Source organism: Cryphonectria parasitica (assembly GCF_011745365.1).
Source record: "Cryphonectria parasitica EP155 unplaced genomic scaffold M406scaffold_9, whole genome shotgun sequence".
NCBI classification, from domain to species: Eukaryota; Fungi; Ascomycota; class Sordariomycetes; order Diaporthales; family Cryphonectriaceae; genus Cryphonectria; species Cryphonectria parasitica.
In genome coordinates, this window is record NW_024468917.1 from 459,200 (window position 1) to 483,591 (window position 24,392).

General features: G+C 53.0%; 7 protein-coding genes across 7 annotated transcripts; 5 read left to right on the top strand and 2 right to left on the bottom strand.

Annotated features, from left to right (window-relative positions):
* Positions 1–1,941: 1,941 nt before the first annotated feature.
* M406DRAFT_108135 (uncharacterized protein) lies at positions 1,942–5,961 on the bottom strand (the record flags this gene model as incomplete). Its single annotated transcript, XM_040915285.1, has 2 exons — positions 1,942–3,377; positions 4,554–5,961. 2 exons carry the CDS (start codon positions 5,959–5,961, stop codon positions 2,671–2,673), a joined length of 2,115 nt encoding a protein of 704 aa, XP_040771535.1. The 3' UTR covers positions 1,942–2,670.
* A 694-nt stretch (positions 5,962–6,655) lies between these two features.
* On the top strand, positions 6,656–7,905 carry M406DRAFT_63767 (uncharacterized protein; the record flags this gene model as incomplete). Its single annotated transcript, XM_040924851.1, has 4 exons — positions 6,656–6,661; positions 6,729–6,945; positions 7,169–7,521; positions 7,594–7,905. The coding sequence occupies 4 exons, from the start codon at positions 6,656–6,658 to the stop codon at positions 7,903–7,905; spliced, it is 888 nt and encodes a 295-aa protein (XP_040771536.1).
* Positions 7,906–9,756: 1,851 nt separating this feature from the next.
* On the top strand, positions 9,757–11,701 carry M406DRAFT_103382 (uncharacterized protein). The gene is made up of 3 exons (XM_040915066.1): positions 9,757–10,131; positions 10,258–10,830; positions 10,933–11,701. Exons 1-3 carry the CDS (start codon positions 10,036–10,038, stop codon positions 11,293–11,295), a joined length of 1,032 nt encoding a protein of 343 aa, XP_040771537.1. The 5' UTR covers positions 9,757–10,035; the 3' UTR covers positions 11,296–11,701.
* A 379-nt stretch (positions 11,702–12,080) lies between these two features.
* On the bottom strand, positions 12,081–15,023 carry M406DRAFT_295911 (uncharacterized protein). The gene is made up of 4 exons (XM_040919217.1): positions 14,666–15,023; positions 13,559–14,531; positions 13,027–13,500; positions 12,081–12,955 (listed from the first exon to the last, which is right to left on the bottom strand). Exons 1-4 carry the CDS (start codon positions 14,855–14,857, stop codon positions 12,714–12,716), a joined length of 1,881 nt encoding a protein of 626 aa, XP_040771538.1. The 5' UTR covers positions 14,858–15,023; the 3' UTR covers positions 12,081–12,713.
* Positions 15,024–15,671: 648 nt separating this feature from the next.
* Positions 15,672–16,541, top strand: M406DRAFT_268720 (uncharacterized protein; the record flags this gene model as incomplete). The annotated part of the gene is made up of 1 exon (XM_040917960.1): positions 15,672–16,541. One exon carries the CDS (start codon positions 15,672–15,674, stop codon positions 16,539–16,541), a length of 870 nt encoding a protein of 289 aa, XP_040771539.1.
* A 1,479-nt stretch (positions 16,542–18,020) lies between these two features.
* M406DRAFT_334193 (alpha/beta-hydrolase) lies at positions 18,021–19,290 on the top strand (the record flags this gene model as incomplete). The annotated part of the gene is made up of 3 exons (XM_040920913.1): positions 18,021–18,939; positions 19,014–19,162; positions 19,222–19,290. 3 exons carry the CDS (start codon positions 18,021–18,023, stop codon positions 19,288–19,290), a joined length of 1,137 nt encoding a protein of 378 aa, XP_040771540.1.
* Positions 19,291–22,288: 2,998 nt separating this feature from the next.
* Positions 22,289–24,048, top strand: M406DRAFT_358228 (aspartyl proteinase). The gene is made up of 2 exons (XM_040923835.1): positions 22,289–22,812; positions 22,882–24,048. The coding sequence occupies exons 1-2, from the start codon at positions 22,426–22,428 to the stop codon at positions 23,827–23,829; spliced, it is 1,335 nt and encodes a 444-aa protein (XP_040771541.1). The 5' UTR covers positions 22,289–22,425; the 3' UTR covers positions 23,830–24,048.
* The last annotated feature ends 344 nt before the right edge of the window (positions 24,049–24,392 follow it).

Genomic DNA, 24,392 nt, shown 5'->3' on the forward strand with positions numbered 1-24,392 from the left:
CACCATTAGAATTGCCATGTAATTATATCATAGTTCGATCATTTCTTGTAAGTTCTCTTTTGTTTGTAACACTCAATACATTCTAACAGGAGGGCTCGGTAGAGTACTTTTCGTCCAGACGCAATTAGGCCACAAATAGAAAATATGCAGAGTGAACAAATGCCCCAATTACAAGGCATTATGCTGTTTTCTGGTAAAGGGAATAGAATTCAGACCTGGTAGCATATTCCGCAGCAGTAATCACTGTAAATCTATCAAAGCTCACAAAATATGACAGCCATGTTGTAGCTATCACGAAGGATGTTATGGACACTGGAAGTGCTTTGTTCCATTGGCCTATGCCGAAGTCTGGGAATGAAGTTCGCGCTGGCCAACTTCAGTGCATATTATTACTACTTACCATGGGATGATTTCAGTAGCCTCGCACTTGATAGACATATAACAGCCACTATCCGATCAGTTGAATGGGGGGGTTGGGGGGTATGGCAGAAAGAAAAACTCACCCTGCTAGACATTTCTAGTATACTAGAATATTTCATGGTTCCCATAAAAATGATATTATGCATCCTTCCCCTTTCTGAGTCGACCGAGCTCATGCCTTTATTACAAATTTGTTTGGGGGCAGGGGCAGGGGCAACAAAAACTATTGTCGAATGCCTACAAGGTACAGATAGAGTTCTCTCCTAACTTACATATCTTCAATAATGATGAATCTGTAATGTGAGTAAAGTGACCCTTGTGTCTAATTAATGACATTTCACAGCAAGTTGTGGATAAATCATCCACGCCACGAGAGCATTTATAGCAGAATCTCTTCACCCTCAGTGTCTCAGCATAAATTTCATCAAATAGCGACTGAACCCCCAGATCTTTCTATGAAGTGAATGGGAAACATCCGGCCCTATTGCTAACCTTGATAAACTAGCCATGGCCACTTACCAAACTCATTCTTGAGCCTGCTATGATTTATATCCACCAATGATCCAAAGTATCGATCCGACACGTTTCGTCCCATCATCAATAACATGGGAAGTGTACGTATTTCTCTCCGTTGTATAGCCCGCGATGGATACAAGCTGATACTCTCTCTACACAGTACATGAGCACACCCCAAGGTGGGCGTTTCTCTGCCAACAACGATTGCCAGTCAGCTCAGAGAGCCATTAGCACGACAGTGAGTATTTTTTTCTTCTTCAAGACTTCCTGCTAATCACCTGGATTCTAATCCCTAACTGCTCCGGCGCAATTATACAAATCATCAACACTATAATCAACCTTGAGATAGCACAAATACTGCACGTAACGTGGTTCTCCTTTAAGAAAATCGCATTGTGATTATCCCCTAAACAGCATCTTCAAACCCAACTGATAACATCCCATCTTTTATAGCAACAACAACCCCCTTCCTTCAAGGCAGGCCAAACAGTCTACCTCAAGACCAACAGTCCCTGCATTCACAAGCACATCGTCATCGGGCCTTGGCTCGTGATCGAGAAGAACCACGCCGTCCACTTCGCTCGTGACCCTGACAACGAGAGCGCCGACAGCTTCGTCTTTTGTGATGACTGTGTGGAGGCTACTGTCAGGTGATGACTATTCGAGTGAGGCCGTTATAGGATCATTGCGGGGAGGGAGCAAGAGTCCCAAGCGTGGGTACAGAGAAGAGGGCGGATGACTGAGCAGAACAATAGCCAGGGTAGGATAGATCCAGGACGCAGGAGATGATGCCTACATGATAAATTAAGTACATGATTTCCCCCCTTCTTCGCCCTGAAGCCTACATATGTGAAGTGTTCAAAATGTTGTGGCTGTGTGAAGTGGTAGCTGCTGGTGAGAACGAGCCAACTCGTGCCCGAACCTTCCTTGCGTCGAGCCCTGGTACGATCAATGGATAACAGAGTGCTGCAATGGCCCAATACTGCATCACTAACGACAGAAAATATGATCAAAAGGAGTGACTATTGCCGAGGCGAATAACTAAAGACTGAACTGTTACTATTGCATTTTCGGGTCTCCTTCCCCCCTAATTCCATATCCCCCAAAGGCATGTTGTCCCACAAGGCGTGCGGATTGGCTTTGGACCCCCCATGTTGAACAGAAAGATCCCCGTACCACTGGTCTCTGAGCATGAAATATGTTAATTTCTTGACTCGAGAAGCCTGATGCCAATCATGTAGATCGAACCGGCCATGTCCACCCCCTTGTGCTGCGCATAGAACGGATGATGGTCCTGAGTCTTCTTCTCCATGCCTCCCACACCCCGACAGCACACCAGTTTTGTGTGGCGTCCTTTGCTCGTCAGGCATACATGAAGTAGATAGCCAACGCTGGGGTTGTCCTCGTAGCTTTGTCTTTGTTGCATGACACGGACGAGCGATCCGTATTGCGTCTGGTCATCGTGACTGGTCGCGGGCTTGACCGTGGAGCACGAGGTAAACCGTCCAAACCAGCCTTGTCGTATGGCTATGTTGCTTGGCGACCTGCTCATTTTCTCGTTCCGCACAGTTGACTGTGACGTGGGCCGTTCTGACCGCAGAGCAGTACTGCTCTTCCTTGCACTAGGCAACGAGAGGCTGGATGGTGTGGTAAGACCGTGCCTCAGGACAGGCAGTGAAGACTGTGGCAAATAACTATAAGAACAAGAGTCATTCGCGGTTTTCGTCAAGCAAATCAAATTCCGTCGAATCCGGGCCCGCCGATCTGGCTGTGGAAGGCAGTGCTGATGCTCTTCTCGTCATCGTCCCTGCGCAGGTATCCGTTGCTCGGTCCCATGCGGCCACCGCTCATACCCTCGACATACTGGCGAAGTCGATCACTCTGACTGTAGGAAGTAGGACGGGAGAAGCCCATGGCATCTTGCAAGCCTGATCCAAGACTGGCGCCACCCTGACCGATACCCTTGCCGCCGATCACACTGGCACTGCCATCAGTGAACTCAGAGTTAGCCACGCTTTCGCCCGCCACGCTCTCGGTAGCTCGGCCTCGGCTCCTTCCATTCGACCGACCGGGTGCGTTGACGCCAGGCAAGCCAGGCCACGCGTCAGGGCTGAAGCTCGAGAACATGTGGGGATAGGCCGAGTTAAGGCCAGCGCCTCCCAGGGCGGAGCTGTGAATCGAGGAAACGTCGTCCGGAACATATGAGAGCATGGATTGCGAGTCGAAGTCGCGGGTGGACCCGTTCAATCCGTTGTAGCGGCCATTGGTATAGCCAGTTGTTTGTTGTCCAACGGGGCCAGACCGCGGGGCCCGGTAGGCCGTCTTGGGTCGACTGAACTGCAGTAGAGAAGTCTGGAGGTTCGTAAGAGGGCCCTCAACAAGGCATTTGCTGTCCTTGAAGTGTACCAGCAGGTGGTGCCAGAGATCATGCTTGGAGAGAACTTTCGGGTTTCCAATAATGACAAGACCATACTTTGCTCGAGTGAGCGCGACGTTGAGACGACGAGGGTCGGAAAGGAAACCAATTCCTTGCGTGTCATTGGAGCGGACGCAAGAGAGGACGATGAAGTCTTTCTCACGACCCTGAAAAGCATCGACAGAGGCAACCTCAACCTCCTTGTAGCTCTCCTTCTTGAAAGTGCCAGTCGTCTGGAGAGTGCTCACAATGTAGCTGCGCTGGCCTTCGTACGGTGTGATGACACCAATATCGAGAGGCTTGACACCAGCTTTTAGGAAGCGAGTCACGACCTTCTCAACATTCGAGGCTTCGGTGCGGTTGAGGTACGATGTGCCAGATGCGGAAATTTCCTCATTGCCCAGGTTCGACCAGAACATCATGGGTGTCTCGGCGACAGGCCAGGGAAAGTCGACGTCCTTACGGAGACGCTCCTGGATTGTAACGCCGTTCTGAAGCGAACCCTCGTAAAACATGTTGGAAGGGAATTCCGAAAGACACGGGTGCATTCGGTACTGGACGTTGAGTCGGATTGGGACGTGCTGAAGCTTCACCAGCCGTTCAAAAAGGGACTGGTTCAGACCTGCCTTGGCAGCCTTCTTGTTCATGATCACGGGACCCAGCTGCTTATGGTCACCGACGAGAACGACCTGCTTGCAGCCAAGAACAAGAGGAATCATACACTCCGGTTCGGCTGACTGCGTCGACTCATCGATAAGCACGCTTCGGAACTGCATCTTGAGAATGCGGGGGTCGCCTGCACCAACACAGGTGCAGCACACGACGTCAGCATTGCTCAGGATCTCCCGCTCGGCAGCCTTGGTGAGTTGCTTGAACTTTTTCTCGTCGTGGCTCTTCAGCTCGCCGTATTCGTTCTTCAGCGTGGTAAGCTTGCCCAGTTCGGAGTTCATGTCTTCGGCCAGCTGGCGCACCTGCTCGTGCAGGGCGAGAAACTTGACAGAAGATTCCACATCCTCACGAGACTTAGCAGTCAGGCGGACGACTTTAAGGCCAGTGCGGTCGATGCGTTCACAGAGTTGGTCAACAGCGACATTAGACGGGGCACAGACAAGCACCTGACCGCTGCTCATCTTGGCGAGATGATAGATGATCGTTGCCGAAGTTACGGTCTTGCCCGTCCCGGGGGGGCCCTGAATCAGACTTAGAGGCGAAGAGAGCACAGCCTTGATGGCATTGATCTGACTGTTGTTCAAGTCTGGAAGGTTCGGCGCAGTGAACTTCCTGGGCATCTGCGGCCTCGTCGGCGCAACTTGAACTTCGTGACCAAGCAGCTTGTGGAACAGGAAACCAGACACACTCTTCTCATCGAGGGCGAAAGTCTTCATGGCGAGCTGCATACGATCGTAAGACGTGGCCTTCCAGACGTACTCGGCAGAAAAGTTGTGGGTGCAGTCGGTCGGGACAGACTTCTCGCTGCCAGTCTTACGGAGCTCCAGGGTCACCTCGTCGCTCTGGTTGTTGGGGATTTTGATAACATAGCCGACGCCCTCCCAGGGAGGACGAAGCTCGCCCTTGTACTTGAGACGCATCTCGTCACCAACTGCGAGCTTGACATCGCCTGACTCCATCTTGGGCAGGATGAAGCTCGCCATGTGCTTGCCGTTGAGGCCCACGGTCCAGCCCACGACCAGACCATCTTCCCCCTGAGCTTCCTTCAGCTTCTTATCGTAGTCGGACTCCATCTTGACCAAAGGACCAAAGATGTTCTGATAGTGGTAGGGATCGTCGTATTGGAGGAGGACGGGATGAGGATCGTCGTCGACGTTCGCAGCTTTCTCTAGGTCCGCAACGGTGGCGTTGGCATCTTCCTTCCACATCTCTTCGAGCTTGGCAATGGTCGGAGGGTTGAGCTGGCGGGCGCGCAGCTGTTCGGCGTCCGACGGGGGAGGGACCAGCCAGTCCAAAAACGAGCGCGACTCAATCAGAGGTTGCCAGCGCGACACATCCCAGCTCATATCTTTTGCAGATGTACTGGCGGCGCAGGGCTGACGGCAGAGGAGCACGACCACGGTGTCGGACTTGGCAGGGATAAAACCCAGCATAAAGACATTGCGAGTTCCGCAGTTGTAGCATTCCAGAATCGTGTCCTGCATAGCGGACTGCGGGTGCAGCTGGACCTCCTTGTGCCGAGCGCGGACGAGGTGGTTGACGATGTGCGAGCTGTTGGTGCCCCCACGGCCGCTGCAGAACCACTTGCTGCAGGATAGGCACTTGACAACAGACGCTGGTGAGTGGATGCCACAGTAGGCACAGGCATGCGCGGGGAGATCCTTGTCGTCCTCGTCCTCGGTGAGCCGCACACCCTTCATCGCGCTGACAGGAACGCTTGCCAGGCTCTCGTCATCGTCATCGTCGCCTAGCTCGGTCTCGCCATCGTCGTCGTCGGTCCGGCGACGACCGGTGCCAGTTCCCCTGCGCCCACCAGATTTTCCGTAGAGCAGACTCTCATCAGGGTCGATATTGGACAGGTCATCAGAACCACCGGCTTTGATGGTGTCAGCAGAATCGGAGATCAGGTGGTTGCCAACATGGTTGAAGGCAGCATCCATGATGCAGAGATGCTCTTGTCGTCTCGGAATCGGAAACTATAGCGGGCGTTTGTTGAGGTAGAGTCAGCTTCTTGTTTGTTACACAAAGTAGCAAGACGAGTCAAGGAATTAGTAGTCCCAGTAGGAGTAACAGCAATGGTAGCAATTTTGAGTATGACACGGAGAGAGGGGCCATGAGGGGAGGGGTAGCACGACGTACCCTGCACGCAATCTTAAAATGATGAAGCTATTGCAGCTTTCACTTGGAATCGAGGTAATGTAGGTAATGGCAGTCTGTATCCGTGATCACATCCTAGCTGGCATGTGAGAACAGTCCTCCCCAAATGGTGAGCGTGGGTGGCGGAGTATGATCGACTCTTGGCCTCGTGGGTGGTGATTTGGCGATGGGTTGTTCAAAATCGGATATATTTGATGGATGGGCTTTAAGCACCCCAGAGAAAAGAATGAGGTTCAAATGCATGCCGATGACTTACAGGGGTGCTGACGCTGTATTTCCCCCACTTTTAGCGCGCCGACGGCCTCTCCTGCAGCCCCGAAAGTGCCTGCCAGGATGAGCAAGGCGATAAGAGAAAAAAAAGTCCCTTATCGCACGCTGGACCTTCGGCTTTGGACTAGGACTTTGACCACATGCCGGTGCGTAGTTTGCACGATCACTACTTCGACCCAGCCATAGCAACACCAAGAAGAAGCAAAGATGATTGTGAGTAGAGTACACTTGGGCAATCACGATCAGTTTCCCCAGGCACTAACATATGCTCTCTAACCAGCGCAGGCAAAATAGACAAAGAAGAGACTATCTCTACCGGAGAGCCCTCCTCCTCCGTGATGCCGAGATCAGTGAGAAACGGGCCAAACTCAGGGAGTCTCTCGCGACCGGCAAACCCTTAGACCGAGCAATCGCAAACGATGAACAATTGAGGAAAGATCTCGCATACGATGAAACGAGTGCAGACATCAAGGATCAACTCGATCTTGACGACGAGTGTACGTATAATCCGCGAGGTCTCTACCTCCCACGGCGCTTTCTTGGGAGTCACCGTCATTGCACCAAGCAGAGGCTGGACGGTGTCCAGATCTGATTCTTCTTGTGTAATTTGACTCGGATACGGGTGATTCTGAAGGACCTGACGCTGCTTCTGTTGTTATTTGCTGCTGCTGCTTTGCACTGTAACTCCGTCAGTCCTCTGGCTGACAGACTTGACAACAGATGCTGCACTCTCTGGTGTTGTCGACCCTCGCGTTCTTGTGACCACCTCTCGATCCCCCTCAAGCAGACTCGCCGCCTTCTCGAAGGAGATCAGACTGTTAATGCCCACGGCTATCCGGCTGAACCGAGGCAATACAATCTTGCCAGAGCTTGTGCGTTCCTGCAACAGCAGAGGCCTGTCCGACGTCGTACTTCTGCACGAGCATCGAGGCACGCCCACGGCGATGACAGTGTCTCACCTGCCTCATGGACCCACGGTCTCATTCTCTCTACACAACGTCGTCCTGAGACAGGACATACCCAACAGCCTTCGTGGTACCGTCTCGGAAAGCTACCCTCACCTTATCTTCGAGGTTGGTACCTGATCTTTCTTGTGTCCTGATGCCGATGGCCTTGCGAGCAGCTGCTGACTAGAAGAACTACAGGGCTTCACTACGCCAGTGGGCCAGAGGATCGTCAAGGTCCTCAAGCACCTGTTTCCTCCGCTGCCAGCGATGACTAGCAAGCCCAAGAGCGGCAGGATTGTCACATTCAAGAACGTCGACGACATCATCGAGGTGAGGCACCATGTCTTCGTTCGAACCTCGTACGACTCTTGCGAGCTCAGCGAGGTCGGCCCGAGGATGAGCATGCGGCCTTTCGAGATACGAGGCGGATCACTAGACAACAAGGATGGTGATGCCGAGTGGCACCTGAATCAGTATACACGTACAAGCAAGAAGAAGAATTATCTCTGAGCGAGGGATCGTCTAGGACAGGAATATCGCCCAGTACGGTGATTTTGGCCAACAAGAAAATGCGGCGCCTGCCCGGCAATCCTCACCGATTTTTCCGGGAAAAGGGACCGACTTTAGAGGCAAGCCGGGGTACAGCAGTTTATACACAAATTCCTGGAGCGCAAAGTTCTTGCGACGAGGTATCTGGGTCATACCAGAATCCTTGCTGTCAACATTGTGTACACCAAGGGTACTTTGGAGCACAGGATCTATGAACGGCTTACCGTGTCATGCATCAAAACCCGATCGAAGACGATTTGGCAGTGCACGACGAGCGTCGGCCGCTGTGGCGAGGATCGTTCTATATTGTGACATCGAAACAGATGATGCAATTTGAGAAGACCACACAGCAGTGAGCCTTCCACGATACGATTGCAGAGAGGGGCTACTTGAGGAATAGAGAATAGGGGGATGATGTGCGCCAACCAATTGGAAAGCTACTCGAACATTCTGGAGCCCAAGCCAGCCGAGAATTCAACATAAAGACTTCGTTTCCGAGCTCAAAGGAAGTGCTAGATGACGAGACAAGTGACAAACAAGGGGTGACTAGCAAATCTGCGACTCTAGGCGGATGACAGAAATTCGATGTTTCAATATAAATTTGGCAATTATGGTCTCATATGCGCCGGTTTCTGTTGTCATAGTGGTTCGGAGTGATCAAGGCTAGTGGTGGCGCATGCAATCCACCACAGCTGAGAGGCGACTGCAAAGCCTCACCAGTGACGACTGCTGCTATCGGCAGCTGCGGATCGATCCATCAAGACCCGTTTTTTGTACCTGGACAATTTTGCAGAAAAGTCTGGCTTGAGGGAAAATACACATTCATTACTTCCATTTCAAACCGAAAAGTCCCAGCTGATAGCTATGCTGCATGTGACTTCTTTTCTCGAGACAGTATTACAACTGATTGTTCTGACAGCGAAACGTTCCACTAGGCGGGTCACTGAAGGGCGCGACACTCCCTGCTCCTCAAAGCTTATTTTAGTACCCCGGCCTGTAGGTGATAGGGAAGACTTGACGTTCCTCGCCATCCCTGTAGCCTTCTTGCACCCCTTCTCTCTCTTTTCTTTCCTTCTTCGTTCTTCCTCCCTCACTCTCTCCCCTGTCTGTCTGTTTTTTCTCTCTCTTCTCTCTCGAATTGATCAACAGACCCATCCTTCTGGCCCTTGTATCCATCCGCGAGACGAAGAAGGCGGGGGGGGGGGGGCTGTTTTGCTGTTCATGCTTGCTGCATTCACTTTATGCAGGATCTCCATATCGCCCCCACAATTCAGAAAGAGGCAAAGCGTGGCGAGCAAGGGTTGTAGTGACCGACCGCGGTCGTGGTTGTGGTGGTGGTGGGGTGAGTGCTCCCACCGGACGGAAACAGCGGAGAAGGGACTGGGCGAGAGGGGGAGAACAAGCTTAAACGTCATACGAACCAACCAGGGTCACTCTGGTACTGTAAAGCAAGTACTGACAAGGACCCTACAGAGGGGTTCCTTCTCTTCTAATCGCTTTACGTTTCCGAGGTTCTCTAACAGCTGCCTGGGTTCAGGAGCTCTGCTAGGCTGTGTAAGGACTAACTAAGTATTACTACGCATGAGTTTTCCATAAGTATTTACTATGTACTACCACTGTTGCGGGAGGGGCTGCTACTGCACCAACTTGCTGGGCTGCAAGTACATACTAAGTACTTATTCATTCATGTAGTGGTGATCTGCACCGCCAGCGCTGATTACTGTACTATATACTAAGTATATACCATGTAATCATATGGTAGTATTTCCCTTCGCCCATCTTTCTTCGCAGATATCGCTGCCGTCACATTTTTGAACTTATGCCACCTCAAGTCATTCATCTCGTCCTTCCTACTCATACGCATTCTAACCTTATCCCACCCCTCTCACGCACTACTTTCCCTCTGTCTTCTTCCCTTTCTATATTGAATGAACGGCAGCGGATGATATCGGATTGAGAAGGCTAGATATTGGCTGGCAGATTGACTAGCTTGTGGTGTGGGAACACCAATTGAACGACTCCCCCTCCCCCTCTCCTGCTCTCTGTCCGGACTGTCCGGTCCCATTTTCATCCCCATCACCCAACGTCAATATGTCATATAGTCAGTATTCTGGAAACCCGTATGGCTCCTCGCAGCCACAAGAGGGCTACGGCTCTTCTACCTACGGTAATCCTTATGGCAACCCAGTATGTCTTCTCCCTGTCTTCCTCCCTGTCTAGCCCTGCCCAGTGCCGCAGAAGATCTAGAGAAGGCTCCTACACAAAAATCGGAGAAACGAAAATGACTAATTCCCTTTCTCCTTTTCCACACAGGAACAACATGAGATGCAACACTTCTCTTCCCCTCAGTCAGACCCGGCGAACCCATACGGATCCTCCGCCCAAGACGGCACCACCTCCTCCACCACCCCAGGCGGCGACGTTCTCTCCCAGCAGGATTTCCTCTCCCGTGTCTCACACGTGCGCAACGAGATCCGCTCCCTGACCGCTGACGTCCAGCGCATCGGCCAGCTGCACCAGCTCGCCCTCACCGGCACCGACGACAGCGACACCACCTCGGCCCAGCGCCGCGTTGACGACCTCGCCGCCACGACGCAGCGCAAGACGGCCTCGATCCGCGACCAGGTGCGCGCCCTCAAGCAAGACGTCGAGCGCACCCCGGCAGGCCAGGGCAGCGCGGGCCTCAAGAAACGCCAATGGGAGGCGCTCAACGGTGACTTCCAGAAGGAGCTGCAGGGCTACATCCAGGAGGAACAGGCATACCGAGAGCGCTACCGAGAGCAGATCTCGCGGCAATACCGGATCGTTAATCCAGATGCGCCGGACGAGGAGGTGCGGAGGGCCGCCGAGAGGGATTGGGGCGATGAGGGTGTCTTTCAGACGGCGGTTGGTCTTTCCCCCTCCTTCTTTTCCTTGTTCTTCCTCTCCTTCCCCTCTCTTCAAATAGGACCATGCTGACCTTCTTTTCTCTTCTTTTTCGCAACGCAGCTCCGGACCAACCGCACCGGCCAGGCCTCGGCCGTGCTTGGCAACGTGCGCGCCCGTCACCTCGAGCTTCTCAACATCGAGCGCTCCATCACCGAGCTGGTGCAGCTGATCCAGGACCTAGACACCATGGTCATCCAACAAGATCCCGTCGTCAAGCAGGTCGAGGAGCAGACGGGCAACGCCGTGACCCACATGGAGGAAGGAAACAAGCAGATCGACGTCGCCACCAAGCACGCTCGGAATAGGCGTAAGCTCAAGTGGTGGTGCACCCTGATCGTCGTCCTCATCATCCTGGCCATCGCTCTCGGCGTCGGGCTGGGGATCGGACTGGCCAAGTCTGCGAGTAAGTCTACCCAGCGGTAGCAACATCCTCCTTGGTAGCAGGCGCGGCGAGCGAAGGATGAGATTTTGGAGAGGGAAAGGGGACTCGCCTGTTTGTGAAGCAGAATGAAACTTTGCTGTATATATTCTGGACAAGGGTCTGAGTGGAAAGGTCTCTCGCCGCATGAAACATCGAAAAACAACAAGAATTGAAACCAGACGAATATGAGAATTAACGAAACGACACGCGAGGAAAACTGTGGGGAACGGCAGGAAAGCAGGTAGGCAGCCATAGTATGGTTCTTGGGCATGGGAAATTCGGTTTCCGGTTTTTTTTTGGTTTTTTTTTTTTTTTAAATGACCTGGGAACGACGGATCATTTCTTCTCTACCTTAATAATCAGTAGTCCTTTTTGGATACCTCTTCAATAGTCGATCCTCTCTTCACTTACAGCCGTGGGCCGTGCCTTGAGGTTGGGTGCTGGAAGCCAGGTCTGGTCAAACAGAAGTATCCTCCTGTGCATTCACCTCGCCGATGTGTGTGTAACATCAGGAGTTGAAGAAAAAACCAAGTCGCCAACAACGCTGAAAAGAAGATGAAGCTTGGGTTTCATCTGTGGAGATTGATGCTGTGCAACGGGTTGTTCTCGGCGATGATGACGATGTAGGACTTGTTGAATCCCGACACTGGGCATTACATTCGAGTGCTATGAGTATTTAAAGTACCTGGGATATCCCAGGTAAGAAGGCCCGCCGTCCCTCAGCAGCAAGGCCGAGATCACCTAGCGGAAGAAGAAGAAGAGGAAAGAAATAAGAAATGGTAGGTTGAGAGTGGATGGTTTAGTTTTGGTTTGATGTGAGCGTATGTATATACTTCTTCTTTCTTTGTCCCCTTCTGCCTCGTAACGCACCCCCGCCTTGTTCCTCCCATGTTGTCATCCTCGTTCCCCGCCCGTTTCTGTGCTGCCGCGATGTACGTGAAAAGGGTCAGGGTAAGAATCAAAGAGGTAGGTATTTACTCCATTCAAGCCTGAAGGGAAGCCAAATCATCAATGCCGGACTCCGGTCAAATGGTTGAGGGGAAAGAAAGGAGAAAGGAAAAAGAGAAGGGGAAAAAAGGGCGAAATGATCGTGTCATCTCAAACTTGTGCGTCTGCCTTGCTTTTTTCACGTTCCCTGACATTACACTCAGGCCAGACACACACGCACACACGCACACACGCACATACACACAATCTCTCTCCTGGTCCGTTCAAGGCCGCCTGTTCCATGTTCAACCCTAACCGTGCTCTCTCAGCCAAGTACTACTGTACTTAGTCTAACTCCGCCCTGGTAGTCTGCAGGGTTTCCTCCCCCCATCAGCTGCACTATTGGGTCGCCAAACCCTCCAGACACAGCCTGGCCCTTTGATAGTGAGGGATCGTCTCCCGACCCAGACACCGCCGACGCCGGAGCAAGTTCCTATCTCAGGCCGGGACCGCCGGGACCGGAGGCTTGGAGCTTGGCTGCCAGCGCCGGGTACTTCTCCTGCACTGCGATCTGCGTACGTGTCGCCTCGGCATACGAGAGCGCGTTGACGAGCTCGCCCTCTGTGCGTGCCAGTTCCGCGGCGCGCTCAAAGTATTTGAGTGCCTCGGTCACTTTGCCCTGCTGGAGGAGGAGTTGAGCCATCGTTGCGACAGCGATGTCACATTCAGGGTCGACTGAAGGTCGTGTTAGTCTGTCTGCATTGACCCTAGCATGCTGTGAAGGAGGGGCGGGGAACTTTGCTTACTGATCAGGGCCTTTTGGCAGAGCTTCTCGGCCTCGGCGAAGTCAGATTTCTCTTGGAAGATGGCGAGGGCCTTGTTGATGAGAGGCAGAACATTCATGCTCGTTGGCTTCTCCTGCTTCTCCATCTCGATGGCAGACTCGAACTTCTCAATGGCCTCCATGTATTTGCCCTGGTCGAGAAGGAGCTCGCCATAATAGTTGTACACATCAGGCACCTTCTCGAAGTTCTTCATACAACGCCGGAAGGTGGCCATACTAGAGGCAATCGATCCCATCTTGTACTGTGTCACTCCGAGCTGGATATGAGAGAAGATGAACTTCGGGTCGAGGTCGATCGACTTCTGATAGTCCTTGGCAGCCTCTGCGAACTCGCCCTTGATGAAGTGCAACTGGGCACGGTGGTAGTAGATATCAGGATCGTCGGCGCTTTGCTGCAACGCCAGTTCGAAGTCCTTCTCTGCCCTTTCGGGGTCACCTGTCATTTCTGCATTAGCGGCGAGCCTCTTCCCCCGAGATCGACAAATTGTACTTACCAAGCTCGAGGCTCATAGACGCTCGCTTGATGTAGCTCTGTGTCATGGTCGGGTCCAGCTCGATGCTCTTACTCAGATCCACCAGAGCCTGCTCGTGCTTGCCACGCAAGCAGGCAAAAGTTCCCCGCATGTTGTAGGCAAACGCCTCGTAAGCACCAAGATCGTTCAGCTCGATGGCCTTGTCAAAAGCAGCTGCGGCCTCCTCATAGCCCTCGCCTGTCTTGGACTGAATCGCTTGCAATCCCTTTTGTAATTGTCCCTTGCCGGAGTCGTCCGAGTACTCCACGGACGCCTCGAGACCCTCGGGCCGGTCCTTTGGTCGGAAGCTCTGCAGGTAGTTGCTAACAAAAGTCGGGCTTGGAAGCCTGCTAGGCTTGTTGGCCATGATCTCCTTGGCCTTGGTCTCGGCGAACTTCTTGAGCAGCCTTTCGACAGCCTCGGCGCTGGAAGCATTTTTGAACCCGTCGATTATGCAGCTGGCAGTGTAGTCAAGCAGAGATTCGGGGTACATCTCAAGCTTGTCATATGCATTCGCGCGGCGGTTCATGGCCTTGATATACTCGGGTTCCAGGTTGATGGCGGCAGTGGTGTCCTCGATGACCTTATTCCACTCAGCGAGAGCGTTGTAGCAGGCAGCACGGTTGGAGTAGTAGACTGCCTCCGGCTTGCACAGGATAGCCTTGGAGTAGAGATCGATGGCTTTGTTGAAATCCTTGGACCCGTAGGCGTGGTTGCCGGCCTCCTTCAGCTTGACGGCCCAGTGTTTGCGGTCATCGAGCGACAGGGCCTGGACGGTTTGCTCGGTGATCTCGGGAATCTCGTCGGTGCTATCGTTGCTTTCGGTCTTCTGAGGCGTGGACGATTGTGTGGTCTCGTTCCCTGCGACATTGCGCGAGGCCTCTGCCTTCCGCTCAGCCTCCTTCCGCTTCCTCCTCTCCTTCTTAGACAGCTTCGGTGTCGCATCATTGGGTTTCTAGAGAGACAGAGGCAACAGAACAGTCAGCTTCAACCTTTTGAATAAATAGCTCTCATATATGACAGCATGTATCTAAAGTCATAACTATGATGACAGTTCGGCCACTCGGAGATAGTGAGGATGAGACGCACCGAGTTGGTGGAGTAGTAGACAACCCCGCCAGCGGCCACGGCCACGGTGACGCCAGCGATGGTGTAGACAACAGCTTTGTGCTCAGAGACCCATGTCGATATCCGATCCCAGACGGAAGAGTCTGCGGGAAGCTGAACGGGGATACCCTTTGAGGACGGTGGGAAGGTCGGCGCCTGCTGTTGTGATGCCATGGTCGCTTGGAGGTTGACGTTGCAGGCCCTACGACGAGGATGACTGGGACTTGTGCTGTCGATCGAGAGATGAGCTCGTAGGAGATGAGGATGAGGACGAAATCCAGATGTCCAAACTTAACAAAAGCAATTGATTAATCCCGACGACTGACGACGCGAAAGAGTGCGACGGATGTGATTGATCATGCAAGCTCCCACCTTCGGTTGCAGTGTGCAGATTAGCTGTCGCGTACGCAGTACCTGTGCCAGCGCAAAAAAATTCGCTTGCGCCAGAATTTGGGGTTTGGGGGGGGGGGGGCGTTAGTGGCACGGTCCAGGCGTGAGGTCATCAGCCACTGAGGTTCCTGCTGGGTCGGACCACCCATTAAGATGGGCCCAGTGTAAGACGGGAATTAGATAGAGAAGTCCCCCCCCCCCCCCCCGAAAATAAAAGCAAGAAGAAGAAGAAAAAAAGAGAGTGGGGGGCTGGGAGAGGGGGGGGGGGGGACACAAAAACTAGCTTCTCGTTTTCAAATATTGAAACAAAAAGGCAAGAGAAGAGAACAAAATAAAATTACCAGTCGAAGACTATAAAGTAGTAGTAGGCATGAAGTTATTACTCGTCTCTTTCTACCGCGTGCTATAGGTTTTCCCCGTCTGACTATGCTTACCCAGTGAAATGGACCAAATTTGTACTACACAGACACTAAGAAAGCGATGCTGTCCTATTGGTTGGTAATAGCATCCGAACTAATCCTTGCAGCGCTTTCCTGTAACTCTCCGACAAACCTACCACCTTGTATCACTCAATTTTTCCCAACTCTCTTTAGCAAGCATGGCTGAACAACTTCGCCTCTTCACTTCTATGCGCTTCGACTGGAATTTAGAGCCAGTGAGAGACATGAGCAGCCGCATTTTCGACTGGAACGCCGACATGCCCTCTCCCTTCTACATGCTGGACTATCACCGCGATCGTATGCTCAAGGCAGCAGAGCATTGGGGTTGGACCAGCGCCGTGAAGACGATCAAGGGAGTCGATGGGCTAGCCAGGCTGCACAGTTTCTTGAAAGAGACCCTCGAGCAGGAAGGGCGCTGGGATAACCTCGAGCAACCATTGCGACTTAAGATTCTTCTTTCTGAGGATGGTCAGCTAGCCCTCGAATCAAATCCTGTCCCAAAGACATCTCTGAGCAATCTCTTCCCCACAGCACTTCCTGCTCCAGACATTGAAGAGGGCAATCAAATGGAGGGATGGCAATTGGGCCCCTTGAACCTCGTCCCTGTCTACGACGTCTACGTCGACCATAACTCCACGCAGGAGTCTGAGCTCACCCACTTCAAGACCACCAAGCGTGAGATGTACGACCAGGCCCGCGAGCGCGCCTGCCTGAAGCCCACTGATGTGACAAAGGAGGTCCTCATTGTCAACAAAGAGACCAGCCTCATCATGGAGGGCAGCCTGACAACGCCGTACTTTTGGAGGGGAGGGAGGTGGGTCACGCCGCCCGTGTCTTGGGTTTTAAAGGACAGAGTCTGGGAAGGGTATGGTGGACAGGACGGTACCACCAGGCGTTGGGCTCTCAAAGCGGGTATTGCTGAGCTTGAGGACGTGAAGGTTTCTGACCTGGTCGACGACGAGCCTGTATGGTTGAGCAATGGGGTGAGGGGGTTTGTTTTTGGTCGAATACGACTGTCCAAGCCTTGATTGGGCTGCTGGAATAACAGCCTGCACTTTGGCAGGCACGAAAGCTCTGCTAGAGCTCGCTCGTGAGACAATATGCACTGGGTGGCCCAGCAGCTGCCTTTGCAAGGCACAGGAAGGTGAAGCGGCCCTCTCGAACTCAGCACACCTCAGTGCAGGGCCGGCTGGCAGTCTTGCTGTTATATTGCCGGGAACGGTCATTCCGGCGGTATACTCCAGGCCAAATACTTCATTGTCATGTCGGCCACTGGAACAGATGTCTCGCTGAGTGTATTCGAGACTTTGTTGGAATGAAGCCATGGCTCTATAAGATCCGGCTTTTCGAAGGCCGAATCCCGAGAGCAGCCTTTCATAAAGCCATTAGTGCAACTGACAAAGGCAAGACATGCGCAGCTGAATGGGAATTCCGACACTTCGATCACCGCTCAAAAGCGGAACAAAGCATGGTCGAGATATCTCCCTACTCCGGCTATACGACCCTATCTGGCTAACAACGCAGTCCACAACTGCCGGTCATCGAGACACAGTCAACACATTATCAAATTGACTAACTCTATAGCCATTCATATAGCTTGTGGATTGCATCCTACCCGCCACCCTACATCTACTATCTTTTTACTTTCTCCTCGGAGGTCATAAATTCAAACGCCTCAAAGTACCACTACTTTCACTACTGCCATACAAATCTGAACCACGATTTTAGTCCCCTGCCGATCGGGGCCGTGTGGCTGCTCCGGGCGTATCATCCGGGTCCTTAGCTCTTGTACTTTTCAGTAATACGGCAGTATTAGTGCAGGCCGGAAGACTTTCGAAGGCTAGACAAGTATTCGATGCCATGTTGTAATCCATGCATGCCTGCCTGAATGGGGATCCTAATTTGAAAATGAATGACGTCCTAGAGCCCTCATGTCCTCCGCGCAAGAGCAAAAAGAAGAAGAACAAAAACCAAACCAAAAAAAAACCCTCGAGCACCGCCGGATCAACGCTTCCGCAATGGCCGACAAATTCAGGTGGGGGAATTCGTCTTCGCCGTGATGGATCAGAATTATTACCCATGCTATGAGCCAAGTACTTGTGGGTTGAGGCTCCAGGTAGAGGGATCCCCGTGGAGTACGTTACAGAGCTCCGGCTCAAGACTAGACAGAAAATCTAGCTCATTGTCATCATAGCGAGATAATTGATGCCAAATAATGCCATCGCCGGAACCATGGACGTCTTTGTCGCTGAGCTGCCAATGACGATGTCCTCACGTACTGGCGGCCACTGCTCGCTTTGAAAACACCGAACACATGACACTCGGCCTTAAAACAGGCTTGCCGCAACTCTTTCCTGTGAGTATGCTCTTTCCAGTCCTCTTGTAGACAGTGTTACGGGATCCAGCAGTACATTCGTCGAGCTAGAGACTCCTCAAGCTCTTGAAAGGCTTCGAAAAAAGAAAAAAGAAAAAAGAAGCGAACTAGAGAGGCAAACACAAAAAACACCATGCATTCACCATCTTGCCTGATCAGTGCCCTCGGGCTCGCTGCCCTCGCAGCAGCAAGGCGTTGCACCAACCTTAGTGTCCCCGTCCACGTCCAAGCCCGAAACGCCGTATTCAATCTCACGACGCCCCAGAGTGACATCGACGTGATCAATTTCGTCCTCGACAACACGCAGAACGGCCACAATTTCACCGCCGAGCTGTTGACGGGCTACGCAGACGTTGGCGGCCAGTATACCATCACAGCGACATACTGCGAGCCCGACAACGGGCCCTCGGGCACTGTACAGCTGCTGACCCACGGCATCGGCTTCGACCGCTCGTACTGGGACCTGCCAGTGAACAACTTCAACTACAGCTACGTGGCGCAGGCGAACGCAGCTGGGTACAGCACTTTCTCGTACGACCGCCTCGGTATTGGCATGTCCTCGCGCGGCGAGCCTGTGAATGAGATCCAGTCGTCGCTCGAAATCGCTGCGCTGTACGAGCTCACAGTGCGGCTCCGGGCGGGCTCGATCAAGGGCGTTGGCTGCGGCTTCGACAAGGTCGTCCACGTGGGCCACTCTTTCGGCAGCATCCAGAGCTACTCTCTGACCGTGCTCTATCCGCATGCCAGCGACGGTTTGGTGCTCACCGGATTTACCCAGGCAGCCAACTTCGTGCCTTACTTCAACCTGGGTGGGAATTTTGTCCTCGCCACGGAAGTTCCGGCCTTGTCGAGTTATCCGGTAGGCTACTTTGCCGCCGGTGACATCTCTGGCGTCCAGACCAACTTCTTTGCGCCGGGCATGTTCGACCCGGAGCTGCTGAACCTGGCGTATACGACTGGGGAGCCAGTCACTCCAGGAGAGCTCCTCACGATCGGCGCCCAGACCTCATCGGTGAATCCGACCACGGCACCAGTCTTGATCATCACTGGAGGTGGGTTCCACAATGGACATGTCGCAGAGTTTGCCGGCTTTGAAATCACGGGTATGGCTGACTTTGACGGATAGGCCGTGATATTCCATTCTGCGGAGGCGACTGCAGAGTGACGACAAACGCGAGCATTCCGAATGTACTTGAGATGTCCCGGGCTGAATTCCCAAACACAACCAACTTCACGGCTGTAGTCGTCGGCGAGGCGGGCCATGGCCTAAACCTGGTATGTCCTGGGATGGTAGACCTTGCTGACTGCAGTTGCGAGCTGACAGTGCTCTCCAGGAATATTCTCATCCCTTCACGTACAGCACCATCCTGGACTTTGTTGAACAGAATGTTGGCGCGGCGTAACGGTCACTGGTGTTCTTGAACTTTATTAAACAAAAAAAAAATAGGCTGAATATGGGCAGGGGCAAAGCAATGACTTAGACCCTTAAGACTGTTCATATCAATATCAATCAGTCCGTGAACGCGTTTGGCCATGAGTGACCCAAAGAACAACTTTGAGTGGACATGAGCAAGGGGGACACCATATCCAATATTGTCGGCATATGATACCAGCCGAGGACAATTGCTCGAATGCCTGTGTCATTGCTGTTTTCAGGCAGCAGATACCTTCAGCGGAGCTTAGGATCTCTCTCTCTCTCTCTTTTTTAAGTGCTGACTGAACTTCAGGGATTATTCGCGCTCGGTAGTTGCGCGGGGAGGCTTATCGTAGTATGCAAGTCATGCTGACAGAAGCCGCGACGACTGACTTCGCCGAGGGTTGACATCCTCCTGACAATCAGAAGTAGGGAGACACCACTTGACCATCAATTATAGCCTGCCGCTTGTGCTTGAGCAGAGTCAACTAAGTCATGGTCGGCTCAAACGACCGCGCTATGGCGTCTGTGGTGAGACAACAAGCCACCTGTCTGCGGTGCCGGATTGGTCGGGACACACTATGGCTGTGTGCGGCTGCTGATCAAGTTTTGACGTGGTGAGCATGGCAGATGCCCCGTTACCTGCAAAGAACGTGATAACATTCGAGACCACCACTATCAACGACGAAGTCATCAACAGGTTTTCTGACCAGGCCGCGGGGTTGCAGTAGTGACATAATAAGCTTGCATAATGGTCAGCGGTTGGGGCCCCTGCCGGCCTTTGCGACCCTGGCTCAGCTTGCAAGATCACCTTGCACTCGAGGTGCTTTTGATTGATCTTCCTAGGCATGGGCCAGGATGAATACCGGCACTTGTCTGAAGGCACGGCATTCACTGTATGTTCTTGTGCAAAGACGCGAGTGCTGATGGCTCCCAGCGTCTGGTCAAAGTCATCGCCAAGAAGACCAAGACTTCGGAATCGTCGTTGACCCCAAAACTCGACCCCTGACCAAACGAACGGGCGGATAGGGCCGCCTTTGTTGGCGGTGCGGAGGAGATACTTAAGAAGCTGTCTTTGGTGGGCCCTCCAAGTTAGCACTACGGTGCTATGCCACTATCTGATGGGTGGGTGGATCGGAACCGAGGAGATAAGAGGTGACGTTTTCCCCCAGGAACCCTGTGATCACACATCAGCGACCGAAGCTTGGTAGAGTCCTCCCTTCGCAACCTGTAACAACACATATGAACCTGCTTTTTAAAATTACTGGAATTACATGCTAATTCTGACCAACCAGGACTGTGCATGAACATACGATCTGTACTTCTTCATGGTGGGTTCAGCCAGCCCCGGCCTTGCGCTATCTTGTACACAGTCCTGCATCCAACAGGGCCGTGTGGGAGGAAACCAGTATCAGAAGATGCGTAAAAGCTGGCAGCATGACCACCCGTGGCACCGGTGACGACATCTGGCACCACCTCGCCAGGCAAATACGTTGCTCAGGTTGCTTCCAGCCACCGTGAGCCACCGTGAAAACCCTCGGGATGGCAAACAGATCGACTGGCACGAAATCAGAGTTGTTGCAGAGTATACGCCATCGAGATGGCTGTGTCGTCCAAAGGGGGGGTTGCGCCATTGTAATGTGAAATAAAATCAAGCTGCCCACCACTCGGCTAGACCGACACACACAAGTAACCTTGTGATGCCGAGAGGACTTTTGGGACTCATGATGCCATTCCGAAGAGAGACACAATGCACATGGTGTCAGGATCCGCTCTAGTGGAAGAGTGGCGCATTGTGGGCCAAAATAGAACGCACTCAAACGTTCACATGGAATCGTGCATGTCGCGAACAACAGGATCATAGGAGAGACATACCATGACTTCCCCGCCTCTCTAAGAATAGTCACGAAGACCTTCTGCAGATCGCAGCGCTGCTTGCCTCCAGTGCCAGATGCTCCCCCACGCCTCGCATAGCCCGGTTCCACTTCGAGGTCTTCCCGGATCAATGCCGGACGGGGGTGGGAGGCCTATCCTATTGCTTTCCCATTTCAAGACATCAGGCCCTTTCTGTTCGTCCTTTTCAAAAGTGCCTCGATCCTTGTTCAGCACACCATTGTCCAGAAGAGGCATGATGACGACACCGCCCGGCAGCAGAGCTCTGGGCCCCCCCGAAGGAGAGTCTGGTTTAGACGCGTGCTTTCGTCACAATTGTCTCGGTATGCCGCCCATACCATGTGGGGGAGCCCGTGTTGCCGTTTGCCTCTTGTTCAGCCCTGAACCCTTCGTGTTTTGTCAACGAGGAGGGGTGAAAATCAAGGCGGAGGAGAATTTATCTCCTACCACTGCAGCCGCCAGGGCAGTGATCCGCAGTCGAGGATGGCTGAGGTGCGGCATCTGATACGACCACGATCGAGATTCCCAGTTTGCATCAAGCTTCTCTGTATAGGCATTGGCCCATCCTCCATGCAGCCCAATGACTCCTTTCACTGCATGGTGCAACTCTCCACTAGGCATCCCTCGCATCGCGCTGCAGTTGGTTAAACCTTCGTTTGTGCGCACGTCGATGCACAGCTCAAACAGGCACAGCCGCCCAAGAGGAGCTGCAGTGGGACAGACAACCTGTTCATGGGAGCCATGCCTGTTTTACCCCTCCTATGCATCCGCATCACAAGGGGAACCACTTGACCTTGGAAAGGGAGGGGCGCATCTGCAAAGTTGTCTTGCTCACAGTCGCATCGGACAAGGGAAACCGGCAAGCTTCATCCAGAGCACCACGTCACGGCAGGTACCTCGTTACAGTACCACTTACAACGAACCCTGAAACTTGTGCAGGGACAAGCATACAGTAGTGCCTTCCCCCATCACTCCTTCCCACCTGAGACCTGGTAAACCACCAGACCATCTCTCCTAGGCACGAACATATAAGACCAGCCATCCTCCTTCCTTGGGACTTAGAACATACCTCCTACTCATTCCACTTTGTCAACCTCAAATCTTACTGCATCCCACCCTCGTCTCCTACCAAGATACCAGTTGCCTTTAGTACTGCCTCGGCCTTCGTCCTTCTCTCACATCTTCATCACTACAACAACCAACCATCACCCTGGCGACCAGAACAGCAATCATGGAGGCCGCATTCGCCACCCAGGCCAAGCTCAGGCAGGAGCTCGGCCTCAAGAAGGTCATGGCCGTTCCCAACCAGAACTACAAGCGCCACGGCACCAAGTCCTACGTCTACCTGATGAACAGGTTCGGCTTCAAGGCCACCAAGCCTGGTCCTTACCAGCACAGTACCACCTTCCACCACCGTGGGCTCGCTGGCTCGCACGTCGCCAGGGGCGGGCGCCTTCGCCGTGAGCACAAGCTTGTCAAGACCACCTCCAGTGGCGAGACAGGCGAGGTCACCGCTGAGGACCAGCAGAATGACTCTGAGTACCTGTGTGAGGTCCAGATTGGTACTCCTGCCCAGACCCTGAAGCTCGACTTCGACACTGGTTCTTCCGACCTCTGGGTGAGCCCTACCCCCCTTCCCCGGGGAAATGACTCGGTGCTGGTGACAACTGTTGCTAACCATAATCAGGTCTTCTCTACCGAGCTGCCCTCCAAGGACCAGACGGGCCACAACATCTTCGACCCCTCAAAGTCCTCCACCTGGCAGACCTCCGAGGGTCTCTCCTGGAAGATTTCCTATGGAGATGGCAGCTCTGCTTCCGGTGATGTCGGCACCGATACCGTCAACATTGGCGGCGTCACGATCACCAACCAGTCTGTCGAACTCGCCAAGACTGCCGCTGCGCAGTTCATCTCCGGCACGGGTGACGGTCTCCTCGGTCTCGCGTTTCCGTCCATCAACACGATTACCAAGAGCGGCCAGGCTGATCCCCAGAACACCCCTGTTGCCAACATGATCTCTCAGGGCGACATTCCGTCTGACGCCCAGCTGTTCACCTCGGCCTTCTATTCTTCTCGTGATCAGGCTGCCAACTCTTTCTACACCTTCGGCTACATCGATACCGATCTGGTCGGCTCCAACACGATCCACTACACCGATATCGACAACTCCGAGGGCTTCTGGATGTTCGACTCTACGACATACACCATTGCGGGCACGCAGGGCACCCAGGCATCCAACCAGGCCATCTGCGATACTGGTACCACTCTCTGCCTGCTGGCCGACGAGGTCGTCGAGGCCCTCTACGACGCCATCCCGGGAAGCAAGTACGACGAGACCCAGCAGGGTTACCTCTTCCCCACCTCCGTCACAGCCGATCAGCTTCCCGACTTCAGTGTCGCTGTCGGCGACCAGGAGTTTACCATCCAGAAGGAGGACCTGGCCTTCACTGTCGCGTCTGAGGGATACTGGTACGGTGGTGTGCAGTCCCGTGGCGACAACCCATTTGACATCCTGGGTGATGTCTTCCTGAAGAGCGTCTATGTCATCTGGGACCAGGGCAACACCCGCCTGGGCCTGGTGCCCAAGATCGAGAGCACCCAGAACCTGGACCCTACCACTAGCAGCACCTCGTAGGCGATCCGTGGGAAGTCGCTCTCGATTTGTCTGGGGTCATGACCGGTGGCTTTTTCTGGACGTTTATCGGCAGATTATGAACGTGATTACGATGAGTTGCTTTCTAGAGGGATCAATCTCAATTTCACAGCAAGGGTTATTTTTCTCTCCCACGAGACATCCAAGTAGCATGCCTACCTAATAAATTCCTCGTTAATTTCTTACAATGTTAAAAAGTCGATACTATAGAGCATTGCTCTATTATATGTCGTTTGGTAGCTTGCATGGTGATTGGCCGACTCTCCTGGATATGGCTTACGAACTACCGCGATCACTGATACACATATCACAGGCAAGCCAGTAGTCTCCCCTGCGACTGCGGCATGGGTATGAGATTTCCATGTGACAATGCTTTACTGTAGGTTCTTGTACTTGCATGGTAGTCTTGCTCACGTGACGGTCGGAAATCTATCTGGTGGGCGTCGTAAATAAATAGAAAGAAAAAAAAAGAACAATTAAAGTGAGGAGGCATCGAAGTTTAGTCAGAGAACAGTGTAAGAATTCTTGGAATCAGCTTTCGGCTT

Excerpts from the sequence above, each read along its gene's own strand:
- M406DRAFT_103382 (XM_040915066.1), top strand. The coding sequence starts at position 10,036 with ATGTCATATAGTCAGTATTCTGGAAACCCGTATGGCTCCTCGCAGCCA. Across the intron at positions 10,132-10,257 it reads GTAATCCTTATGGCAACCCA|GAACAACATGAGATGCAACA; the intron begins GTATGTCTTCTC and ends TTTTCCACACAG. Across the intron at positions 10,831-10,932 it reads AGGGTGTCTTTCAGACGGCG|CTCCGGACCAACCGCACCGG; the intron begins GTTGGTCTTTCC and ends TTCGCAACGCAG.
- M406DRAFT_295911 (XM_040919217.1), bottom strand. The coding sequence starts at position 14,857 with ATGGCATCACAACAGCAGGCGCCGACCTTCCCACCGTCCTCAAAGGGT. Across the intron at positions 14,532-14,665 it reads TCTACTACTCCACCAACTCG|AAACCCAATGATGCGACACC; the intron begins GTGCGTCTCATC and ends CTGTCTCTCTAG. Across the intron at positions 12,956-13,026 it reads CTGCCAAAAGGCCCTGATCA|TCGACCCTGAATGTGACATC; the intron begins GTAAGCAAAGTT and ends CACGACCTTCAG.
- M406DRAFT_358228 (XM_040923835.1), top strand. The coding sequence starts at position 22,426 with ATGGAGGCCGCATTCGCCACCCAGGCCAAGCTCAGGCAGGAGCTCGGC. Across the intron at positions 22,813-22,881 it reads CTGGTTCTTCCGACCTCTGG|GTCTTCTCTACCGAGCTGCC; the intron begins GTGAGCCCTACC and ends AACCATAATCAG.